Consider the following 12,667-nt stretch of genomic DNA (forward strand, 5'->3'; position numbering starts at 1 on the left):
ATCCCGTCTTTGCGTTATTTGGTCAATGTTTGTATTCTTGTCTAACATTTTTGCTAATGTGCTTTTCAATATGCATTTTTGTTTTACTTTGTTGACATTTGTGTTTGTTTTACAGTGATAAGGATTAAAACACAATGTTGACAACGTTGTCAATTAATGTTTTGGCGACTGTCATGAAACTGAGGTTTAGCTAGCTACAAAACATGGTTTAATCCACTATTTTCTACATATGAAATGCTTGTACCAATTCAGAAATATGACAGTTAGTTTCAATTCATTTGATGTGTTTAATCTGTTGATTGTGCCATTTGATTAGGAAAAAAAGTAAAATGATCACAAAAAAACTAAACTCCGAAAAAGAAGAAAGTTCCTTATCAAGTGGCAAAATCATAAGCTGAAACACATCAAACGAATATATAGACTGTTTGTGTATAATTTTCCTCTTAGCTCTGATCTTTTGTTATTTTCTTTTTTAAAAAGAATATGACAGAAGATAAAGCCAACGCTATTGTAAAAGAAATATTCAATGTAGAACAGTCGACAACACATAAAACACACCTTAATTGATTGCTCCTAGCATACAAAAAAAATCCTTTACCACCCGATGCAATTTTATAATTTTACGTGCATCATTTTATGTATAACATGTAGCGGTGCATTTATCAAAATCGACAATTTTGAATTTGAGTTCTAGTAATCAATGTTTGTTATTAATGTGCATCGTAACCATTACAAACTCATTTTATATTTAATTGTGTCACTAATATTTTGACGTTTTTAAGCATTTTATGTACTTATTTGATTAAGGACTTTCCGTTTTGAATTTTCCTGGAAGGTCTGACTTTTTTGTGATTTTTATGCCCCACCTACGATAGTAGAGGGGCATTATGTTTTCTGGTCTGTGACTCCGTTCGTCCGTTCGTCTGTGCGTCTGTTCAGGTGAAGCTGAAGTCCAATCAACTTGAAACTTAGTACACTTGTTGCTTATGATATGATATTTCTCATTTTAAAGCCAAATTAGACTTTTGACCCCAATTTCACGGTCCACTGAACATAGAAAATGAAAGGGAAAGTTTCAGGTTAAAGTTTTTGGTCAAGGTAGTTTTTGATGAAGCTGAAGTCCAATCAACTTGAAACTTAGTAAACTTGTTGCTTATGATATGATCTTTCTAATTTTAAAGTCAAATTAGACTTTTGACCCCAATTTCACGGTCCACTAAACATATAAAAGGATAGTGCGAGTGGGGCATCCGTGTACTTTGGACACATTCTTGTTTTTTTATATTTCAGAATTAGGCCTACTCAGACAAGAACGAAAATAGATATACCTATATTGTGACATTGAAATGAAGGTAGTTGTACTTGGGTACTTAGGATTATTTATGTGTAAGTTGTTATTTATTATAATTGAAGTATATATTCACTTTATGAGATCATTGTAGCTTTTCTATTATGTATATGACAAGACAGTCATGTAGTTTTTTTTCACAGTATTTGAGTAAAAAATATTATTTAGTATTTTTATTATGAAACTTTAAAACTATTATTTGTTTAACCATTTTCTTTTTTCCCGTCATCTTGAACTTGTATGTTTTAAGAAATTTCTATATTCTCTGAAAAAAATATCCAATCACAGATACATAAACTATTTATACAAAGAATATATTATTTAAAAACGTTAACCCTGACCCCAAATAAAACCCATTATAGAATATATACGAATATACAAGAGGATATGATGAAAGATTAATAGAGATTGATACGTTACAATCATGTATCAGTTTGGCCTTTTGTTTAGCTTATAAAAAAATCTCCAACGCGGAATAACTAGATCTACCTAGATCTACTCAGATGTTTAAAATAATCATAAAAAAGTCTTTTCGTATTACCAATGGTATTTCAACTGATCGGGCGGAGCGTACGTTTTAATATGCATAAGGACAGTTTATTTGAAGATGTGTTTGATAAAGATGATTGCCGTTATAATTACTACTGATTTTTAATCACCTATCAGTGTCATCAAAGGAATTTACAAAAGAATGACTGGACACTTCATTAATGAGTTTATACTAAAACACCTTTCTATAGATGGACTGGTTTATTACATGTATGAGCGAACCGGTTAAACTCCGCCCATGACAAGTGAAATAAATCGAGTAATATAACTGGTGTTTTACCACAACAAATATAACATAATTATAATAAGCATGACGAAGCTAACAGTCTTTATAAAAATCATTAAATAAATAGTGATAACACAGTTTGAAATTTTCATACAAATTACTTAATATCAATTATGACAATTGATAATATTAAACGATTGCTGCATCATTTTATATGTATAGCCAACCACATCATACACCAAGCGATTGTTTAAATTGTCCTTGTTGATCCCATTAATTTTCTGTCGCCTAGTGTATCAAGCCTGTCAGGAATGCGGTGAACTTATCAAAGAAAGTGGTAAGCTCAAAGATGACAGCGTTAAACACTCGAGATTATAAACACAGATAATCATAAAATATCCAGATGAAACCACCAGCTTCTTAAGAAACTAAAACACGACAACCTTACTTGTGCAGGCAATGTCCTGCTCAAGTTGTTTTAATCTTTTGCCGAATAAGAAGCAAAAGATATTATTTGGATTGTTCATTAATTTTTATTATTGCATAGCAATATAATATTTCCTACAGAAAGTAACCAAAAGTTAGCGTGCAATAAATCTTCAAATTCATGACGTCATTAACGACAAAATCTCAGTTTAAATCAATTTTTACTTTCAAATATATTATATTGCTATGCAATAATAGGGTTATTGCATGAATATTGGGGAATATTGTCCCTCGTAGAACATATATTGCACTCGCAAGCTCGTGCAATATACAATTTTACTCGGGACAATATTCCCCAATATTCATGCAATAACCCTATATTAATTATTCGGGCATGCATTCATTTTATCCTGAAAATTATTATGCAATGTATTGCCTATCGATAAAACGCAAAATAAAAGCATTAAAACACATTATACATTTGTATAATTAAAAATAAAAGATATCCAAATTCCCTATTTAAAAATAACTACAGTGTGTATATGAACATTAAATAATGAATTGTGTTCTTGAAAATTATCAACAGGGCTTTTAAATTGGCATATATTTGACGTAAAATGACGTGGGCATGGACATCATAAACAAACTCCGTTCGGGTTCATCATGAAACCATTTTACCACAATTACTACACTATAAAAGTAGAGTTATATTATCAAACAAAACTATCTTTGTTATAAAAAATATAAATTTAGAAAAAAATAATGTTGGTTGACGTATTGTTAGATATAGGAAGATGATCATGTGTTGCTTATCAAGGAAAAATACAACCGCTTTCCTTTACACAAATCAAACCAACTTTATTTATATATATATGACATTGTATATAAAATCTTATTTTTATGGTGAGTATAGGAATCACTTCTGTGAATTTTATGATTTTACAAATAATTGCCTGGTTGATATCATGTATATGACGTATTTGTAATTTTGAGGCAAACCTTTTACAAAAGCGCCAATGTTGTCAATAAATCAACCTGTATTTTTACAATGAACATGATTTTTATTCTTTTTTATTTATCTTTAGGTTTTATACAAAAGATACATTGCATCGACGAAGAAGTTAGAACAGCAACCATAATACCACAAATACTTGGACTTCATTTGAAAAAGAATACTAAAGATCATTTTATCGTTACTAAAAATCCAAATAGTACAATAAAAATAACTGTTAACCAAGTATTCATTGGAAATGGATTTTTAGGAGCTGTTCCACACTGCCAAACAACCTATATATTGGTAAGATAAATATTTCAAAGATATTACACACAAGTTTTAACTCACTTTTTAAAAAGGTATTTACAAATCCCCATGGGAAACAACATTTGCAATGTGATCTTTTGGATTATAAGGTTACGAAACCTGGCATTAGCTGTTTTCCCATGTTGAATTATACTAGTACGTCCCATATGAAAGATATGATCAGTAGGTTTGCAATAGGACTGACTAGAAGATATCACTAAAAGAAAATGATCTGTCGGACTAACACAAGTTTTCAAAAAAAATGAAGAAATAAAAGGAAATCACAAAAATGCTAAACTCCAAAAAAAAAAAAAAAAAAAATTCAAGACGAAAAGTACCTTTATCAAATGGCAAAATCAAAAGATCAAACACACGAAACGACTGGATAACAACTGTCATATTCCTGAACTGGTACATACATTTCTTATGTAGAACATGGTGGATTGAACCTGGTTTTATAGCTAGATAAAACTCTCACTTCAAATGCATACTTCCTAAATAATCCACTTTCACTTAGCATTTGTCAAACCTTCAATACAGTACTGCAAACTCTACTTTATGTTTTTCATTTGACAATTTTAATATCAGTTTGGTATCTTTTGCCTCTCTTTTACAGAAGAAAACTGAACCGTATACTATAAATGTATAACCCTTACCTTTTTAGAAAAGATACATTTATCACACATGGAATACATTTGGTACGTATATATAAGAATTCTAATTGCAGATAAACGATTCTACCAAACTTAAAAGTAATGATGGTTTGAAAGTATGTGGACAAAAGGTACAAGAAAAATGGAAAGGATGGAAGTCTCAAACAAATAATGTGTCAGTTATTTATCATCAGCTGCTTAACAATCCATTCGACTACTCCATAAATATTGAGTACATAGGTAAGATAATGTCAACTGTTACAATTGAACTATTATGCTTCTAATTAGGAGTCTAATATTTTATATGAAGTACACGTGTTTATACCAAAACACTATGCACAGAAACAGAAAAGACTTGTTACAAATTTACACAGATTTGATCAAGTGTTGAAAAAAAATATAAATCCCAATATGGACTTTTGATGTTCATTCACTTTTTTTTGACAATTCAAATACAGTCGGAAGTACGACACAGTCAACATGTAATGTGGTGTCTAGTGAGTAGATATTTCATGCCATCATACATAACTAACGTAACTTAATTCTCATAACAAAAGTCGACATTTTGGAAATCTTGTTTTTGTAAAACATGTACATTGTTTTATTAGTGTTTTAATGTACAATAATGAAAAAAAGAGTGAAATTTAGATGTTCCATCAAGATCAGAAAACCCGTATGAAATAGTTATTTGAAATACTTATAACCGGTTCACAAAAATATTAATATGGAATAAAGGTTTCACAGATGGTATCGGATATGTTTCTTACGTCATTACTACGTCATTGCTACAATCCCCTTCCCTTTCATAAATGTGACCTACCGAGTTAGACTATTTACCGGGTTTGTAATAACATAAGCAACACGACGTGTGCCACATGTGAAGCAGGTTCTGTTTTCCCTTCCACAGCACTTAAGATCAGCCCTAGTGTTTGGTGGGGTTCGTGTTGCTTAGGTTTTTTTAGTTTTCTATGTTGTATCATGTGTACTATTATTTGCCTGTTTGTCTTTTTATCATTTTTATCAAGGCGTTGTCAGTTTATTTTTCGATCTATGAGTTTGACTGTCCCTCTGGTATCTTTCGCCACTCTTGAATATAAATGCAAAAATCATACTTACAAACCTTATTGCCTTGTCCTGAATATCCAACATATCCAATGAAGATTTTAAATATTGTCTTAAATGTCACGTACAAAAAGAATGAATTACAAACAACCACCTAATTTGCAATGATAAACATTCATCATGTAATTTAAATTGTATAGTTATGAATACCTAACATCTCATTGAAATTCACATATTTCTATTAGATTCAATTATTTTTTCCTCATAATAATAATATATAATATGTGTTTTTTACTTGTTTTGTATAATATCAGAGTTATACCTTGCTTTGTAATATGCCATTCTTCGTAAACTAGGTTAAAGTACATATTTGCAGAAGACTACAAAATTTAGAATGCTAATACATTACCGATTGCATTATTTGACAGAAATTCCCCATTCATGTTGGAGTAGCCAAACATTATGTGATCATGGTCATTGCAAAGAGACTGACGACACTGGTGGGTATGAATGTATTTGTCAGCCTGGATATACAGGGAAAAACTGTAGTGAGACAGGTAAGAAACAAGGAGTGTCTTGTGGAACGGCTGTAAGTTTAAAGTTCTGTTAAATTTCTGGACATCTATAATACTAAAATTACGAGGTCCAATTTGTCAGCCGTCATCACGTAAAAACGACGAATCACAGAATTCAACTTTATATATAACTAATATAGTACAAAGGTGTAGATTAAAAATTACACCACGCCAGACCCTTTTGTTTTCCACGTAATTAATATTGCCAATTATTAAGAAGTTCCGAGTCGAGTCCGCTACCGATACCAATAGTATATTCACCTGTTACCTATTACCTTATCTGTACGTTCCCATCTGACAGGCGCACCACCAAACGTTGTATTCAGGACTAATATGCTATATACACGGGTCATAACCACAGGGTTGACACTACTAAATTGTCAAATTGTTACCTATTGTAGTATTTTAATCAGTAAGACTTTCTAAGATAACAATACGAATACTAAAAATCTGGACTAAAAATAAGGCGTATTGGTACAGTTTTCAATTTGTTAGTGGGCATGACGTAAAACAGCAAAGCAAAGAATTCACCTTTATTTATAACTTATTATAGGACAATGCTGTTGATTAAAATATACTCCATTCCAGAACCTTTTGTTTTCAAAATAATTAATATTACCAATAACTGATAAGTTCCAGTTCAACGGGTTTAAACAGAAAGACTTGAAAGCAGAGAAAAACTGTGTATCTTATAATCGACATGACTTTATCAGATGACAATACTAATACTAAAATAAGGCTTGCGCATAGTTGTATACTTTAATTCAGTCACGGACCCGTGATATCACGGGTGTGTTCTAGTATACCTTAAATATGACAGATATGAACGATGCCAAGATATATATTTATGACACACATGACGACTTCAATTACTTTGATGTATAAAAAAATCATAAAAATTCCAGGTTGATAATTTTATAAGGTGACATGCATTTTGTCATCACAGTTTGTTTCTTATCAGTGACGCTCGAAGTTATACAATATCCACTCTGTTTTACATAGATGTTTTGAAACACTTTTCTCATTTCGCCGTTTCAGAATATAATGCATTCTGGGTAATATTTCGAAAAGTGTACACAAAAAAGTTTTGATTGGTTTAAAACGTGATAAACTATAGAAATTCAACCAATGACGTAACGTTATTTTCATTTTGATATACGATCAAAGAGATAATTAACCCATAGTCCTTTAGACTCTGCAAAGGCGAATTGATGTATAAATACAACTAATTGCAAAAATGCGACTGGACCAAAATCAGATTTATGTGGTGATTATTGCCAACGAGAGACACATTTTTACGTAAAGCGAATGCAAGTACAAGTATTATTATATAAAATTGTGTCTTTCGCACTTCATGATTTAAAACAAAACGTAATCAAATATCATGCATTGTAAAACTTATCAATGATGTACGGTATTGTCAGTTGAACCTGAGATCACCCCTGGTTTTTGGTGGGGTTCGTGTTGTTTATTCTTTAGTTTTCTATGTTGTGTCATGTGTACTATTGTTTTTCTGTTTGTCTTTTTCATTTGTAACCATGGCGTTGTCAGTTTGTTTTAGATTTATGAGTTTGACTGTCCCTTTGGTATCTTTCGTCCCTCTTTTGTGAAAGGCCTCAATATGACAAAATAAATATCATTACATGTAAGCAAAGCAGGATAATTAAAATGTATCATGTCTACTAAGTGTCGATTTATCTGGTGTATTGCAAATTCCGTGGCAATCTGCTCTTGGATTTCAGGCAAACGCACACGAGTGGAACATCGATAAAATGTTGTTGACATTCATGTTATTCAAAAACTGTTAATCTAGCTTGATCTACGTTGTAAGATACATATGTAGGCTTATGAGTTATTGTAACACTAACTGATGACGTTGAAAAAGGTATGCATACATCGATATTGGTAGAACACACCATACAATTACACAATTATTTTCTAGAAACAATTACTAGAACCGTTGAGGCAAAGGATGAAATAACGCTTCTTTCCATGAACACTAGCATTCCAATCACCAGACATATATGGGTTATAACAGCAGAACCAAACAATGTCATTGTTATAAATATGTCAATGCAAGACAAGAAGTTTCGAAACAGTTTGATGACACATAACACTTATAACATTACGGTAATTTATCATTAAGCCAAACCTTATTTATTCTTTGAAATGTAGAACAAATGATTATTTAAATATTTTTATCACAAACTTATATGATAATAAAATTGAGAATGGAAATGGGGAATGTGCCAAAGAGACAACAACCCGACCATAGAAAAAAACAACAGCAGAAGGTCACCAACAGGTCTTCAATGTAGCGAGAAATTTCCGCACCCGGAGGCGTCCTTCAACTGGCCCCATAACAAATATATACTAGTTCAGTGATAATGAACGCCATACTAATTTCCAAATTGTACACAAGAAACTAAAATTAAAATAATACAAGACTAACAAATGCCAGAGGCTCCTGACTTGGGACAGGCGCAAAAATGCGGCGGGGTTAAACATGTTTGTGAGATCTCAACCCTCCCCCTATACCTCTAGCCAATGTAGAAAAGTAAACGCATAACAATACGCACATTAAAATTCAGCTCAAGAGAAGTCCGAGTCTGATGTCAGAAGATGTAACCAAAGAAAATAAACCAAATGACAATAATACATAAATAACAACAGACTACTAGCAGTTAACTGACATGCCAGCTCCAGACTTCAGTTAAACTGACTGAAAGATTATGATTTCATCATATGAACATCAGGCACAATCCTTAGCAATGTGTTCAATAACATTTTACTGAAGAAAACGTTTTAATCTATACATGGCACAAAGTCCTGACACCCTATAAGTGAAAAGAAAAATTACTTTTATATCTGATCTTCAACTCGAAAACACACCAAGGTATATTACACCAGTATGTATGTTCATTAATTCTATAATTAATAAAATTGAGAATGGAAATTGGGAAGAATTTTTAAAAATTGTACTTTTTTATTTTATTATACATGTCTATGAGGTGAACTTGTCTCATAACTAACGAATTTGCTCGTTTATAAACTTTCAAAATATATTGATAGAGATAAACACAATTTTGAAACGGATATTGGACAAGTAAGTCCGTATTCAACTCGAACCAAGGCAACTACCCTTTTTTCAGGTTTGACTGCATATCTGAAACGGAAGTCAATCTCACTTTAATTTTGAAACTAATGAATGTAGATAAAATAGATAGCGGCTATAAAATTGTGCATCATTAATGAAATAACACGATTGTCAAAACTAATATTTGATATTGCTCCTGTTGTCATGACATGTCATAATTTTCTTTTAGTAACGAATTGATGATAAATATTACCGATGAAAGTCAAATGCTACGAATTCAGCTTATGATAATTGCTTTTTATTCCATTAAGTTATATTTTATATTTCGTTTAGATATATGATTCATCGAGTACACATTATGTAAGAAATATTACCTTACAAGACTTGAAGACTGTGGAGGAATGGCCATGGATTTCCAGAAGTAATAATGTTACCATTGTGTATGAGCATCCTATTAAAGACAACAGTCTCATTGTGACATACGCAAGTAAGCATTGATTATTTTTTTTAAATGTTCGCTGTTTGAATTGTTTAACACTGGTCATTTAGGGCCCTTTATAGCTTACTGTATGGTATAAGTAAAGGCTTCGTGTTGAAGACCGTACTTTCTACCTGTTTGGATTTCAAACTATTTTTATCCGAGTGTCACAGATGAGTCTTACGTAGAAGAAACGCGCGTCTGACGTATCAAATGATAAGCCTGGTACCTTTGATTTATTTAACCTATACTTGTTTGTCTTTTATACATTGGACTTGGATGGAGAATTGTCTCATTGGCACTCATACCACATCTTCTTATCTGTTTCTTGTGATCATGCATTTTCACACCTCATTGTCAATATTATGGAATTTGATGCACTGTCATACAAAAGAGAGGTTAAGGTAGCTTTAAAACCAGGTTTAACCCACCATTTTATTCTTACAATGATCTGTAGCAAGTCAGGAATATCGCAGTTGTTACCTAATAGTTCGTTTCTGTGTTAAACATTGTCGTTTGGTTTTTTGTTGCACTGAATTTTTTCTGTTGTATCGTTGTTATCCTCTTATAGTTGATGTATTTCCTTCGGTTTTAGTTTGCAGCCTGAATTTGTTTTCTCTCAAAGGATTTATTACTTTTGTCTGCTATTGTTGTTTTTATACCTAAATGAATATATAAATTTCGGAATATTCACATAGTTTTACACAGTTTATTGACATATGAGATAAACACAACAGGGATAACAGAATTTACAACACATACCTGACAGTACAACAGACGTCAGAAAACTTTACTATAAAAAGCAAAACTAAGCATTGTTTGTCTTATTAAAGCTTGGAAAAACAGGGTTAATTTGTTACTATGAAAATAACATTCTTGGCCGATAATATGTTTCTTTCGATAAACATGTTAAAGAATTATTCTAATTTCAGAGGAACCAAAAGTTCAATATCACCAAATTACAGCAACTAATGAAGTTCGGGCACTGTCATTTGCAAAATCAATTTCTCAGTTTAAAGACAAAACCTATGTCTGGTCAATCGTAGGAAAACCAGAACGTATTATACATATATCTGTTCTTGTGATTAACCCATATAGTATGAGTGATAACTTTCCATACATAAAGGTATGTTATTTGTTTATTACTTAATTTTTATAAGATTGTATAAAAAAATAACTAAAATAATGGTGATATAAAATAAAGTAAAACATTTCTATATTCTTCTAAAATTAAAATTTTTTTTTCAAAAAAATTTACCAATATCATGTCATAAAAAGATATACATACATAATGTGTCCCCGTGCTTGCACTGTATGCCATATTTTTTACATTAAGGATTTTACCTTGTGAAAAGTTAAATCATAAAAATACTAATCTCCGAGGAAAATTCAAAAAGGAAAGTCCCTAATCAAATGGCAAAATCAAAAGCTCAAACACATCAAACGAATTGATAACAGCGCTTATATTCCTCACTTGATACAGACACATGTATGTAAAGATATGTCAGAGAGCTGTCATTATTGCTGACTATGTGGTATGGAATTGTTAAAATCCGTACAGTGACTTATAGCTGTTATTGTCTGTGTCATTTGGTCTCTTGTTGTGGAGAGTTGTTTCATTGGCAATCATACCACATCTTCCTTTAATATGACTAAAATAACGGTTATAAAATAAGATTTAAGCTAACTTGATGAAAAAAAATTTAGATGCATGCAAACTTTTACCATGTAAAATATGCTTTACTAAGAACTTCTTAATATAAATAGACATATTGATTTGACGTTTGGACATTGAAAGTTTAATTTCTTCCTCCAGATCTATAACTTTGGTGAGACTCGTATGTCGCATTCATTAACACTAGATGACCTATCGGATGGATCTTATCAAGCCGACTTTGCCTGTCAAAACTTAACAATCACTTGCAAGCCTTATCAATGGAGCAAACATATACAATTCTTCGTAAATGGTATGTACTTATTTATTTAGATCAATATGTTACATATTTTAGAGATAACAAAAACCAAAGTGAAAATATGTCCATGCATTTATTTAGTTCACCACCTTCATTTGGCAAATATTATATATGTGTACGAAGTTCAAACTAAATATAATAATGTAACACATTCATGTTTACATTCTACAAAAACTTTACCACACTTCTAATGTCCAAAATCATGATTAGGCTTACATTTAAAAAAAAGACTGTAAATTAAGGGTTAGTTTCATTAATTGAAACCTTAAACTGTATATTGAGTAAGCCGGTACCCTTTCTATAGTAGTAACCCGTTACCCTTTCTAAAATATCACTGAATGAAATGATGTTATTAATCAGGAATCTAATGTATAGTAGTTGTCGTTTGTTAATGTAATTTATACGTGTTTCTCGTTTTTCGTTTTTTTAAATTTTATATAGACCGTTGGTTTTCCCGTTTAAATGGCTTTACACTAGTAATTTTAGGGTCCTTTGTAGCTTGTTGTTCGGTGTGAGCCAAGGCTCCGTGTTGAAGGCCGTATATTAACCTATAATGGTTTACCTTTTTTAAATTGTTATTTGGATGGAGAGTTGTCTCATTGGCACTCACACCACATCTTCCTATATCTAAGACATAAAAACTCACTAAATTCATATTACTTAGTATTCTTATTCTTTTAATAATGTTTTAAGTTTGATTATCCTTTCGGTAGCCTCGTTGAATAATTTGGATCGGTATGTTTTGTTGAGAAACGGTTTGAATATTCTATGAATGAAACATATCTCGCGCATTGGCCAGGGCCTCGGACATTTCAAACTACGAAACAACATTCGAATACATAAACTGTGATAGCTGATACACAGTAAACATGTTACAAAACATAAATACAAAATAAAAAAAAAAATAAAAACCAACAACTTTGGTACTCAATGCTCTTCAACTTCGCATCTTTGTGGCCTTTTTAACATTTTTTTATTCG

The 12,667-nt window shown here is 31.4% G+C and overlaps 1 protein-coding gene across 1 annotated transcript in view; it reads left to right on the top strand.

Moving 5' to 3' along the window:
* LOC139485723 (latrophilin-like protein LAT-2) overlaps positions 1 to 12,667 on the top strand; it is a 48,758-nt gene that overhangs the window by 9,179 nt on the left and 26,912 nt on the right. Inside the window, exons 2-9 of the mRNA XM_071270372.1 lie at positions 1,291 to 1,386; positions 3,635 to 3,846; positions 4,577 to 4,742; positions 5,993 to 6,121; positions 8,082 to 8,269; positions 9,570 to 9,723; positions 10,647 to 10,840; positions 11,531 to 11,681. Of these exons, the coding sequence (XP_071126473.1) occupies positions 1,347 to 1,386; positions 3,635 to 3,846; positions 4,577 to 4,742; positions 5,993 to 6,121; positions 8,082 to 8,269; positions 9,570 to 9,723; positions 10,647 to 10,840; positions 11,531 to 11,681 (1,234 nt within the window). The 5' untranslated portion in view covers positions 1,291 to 1,346. The remainder of the gene's footprint in view (positions 1 to 1,290; positions 1,387 to 3,634; positions 3,847 to 4,576; positions 4,743 to 5,992; positions 6,122 to 8,081; positions 8,270 to 9,569; positions 9,724 to 10,646; positions 10,841 to 11,530; positions 11,682 to 12,667) is intronic.

Source organism: Mytilus edulis, chromosome 8 (assembly GCF_963676685.1).
Source record: "Mytilus edulis chromosome 8, xbMytEdul2.2, whole genome shotgun sequence".
Classification (NCBI taxonomy): domain Eukaryota; kingdom Metazoa; phylum Mollusca; class Bivalvia; order Mytilida; family Mytilidae; genus Mytilus; species Mytilus edulis.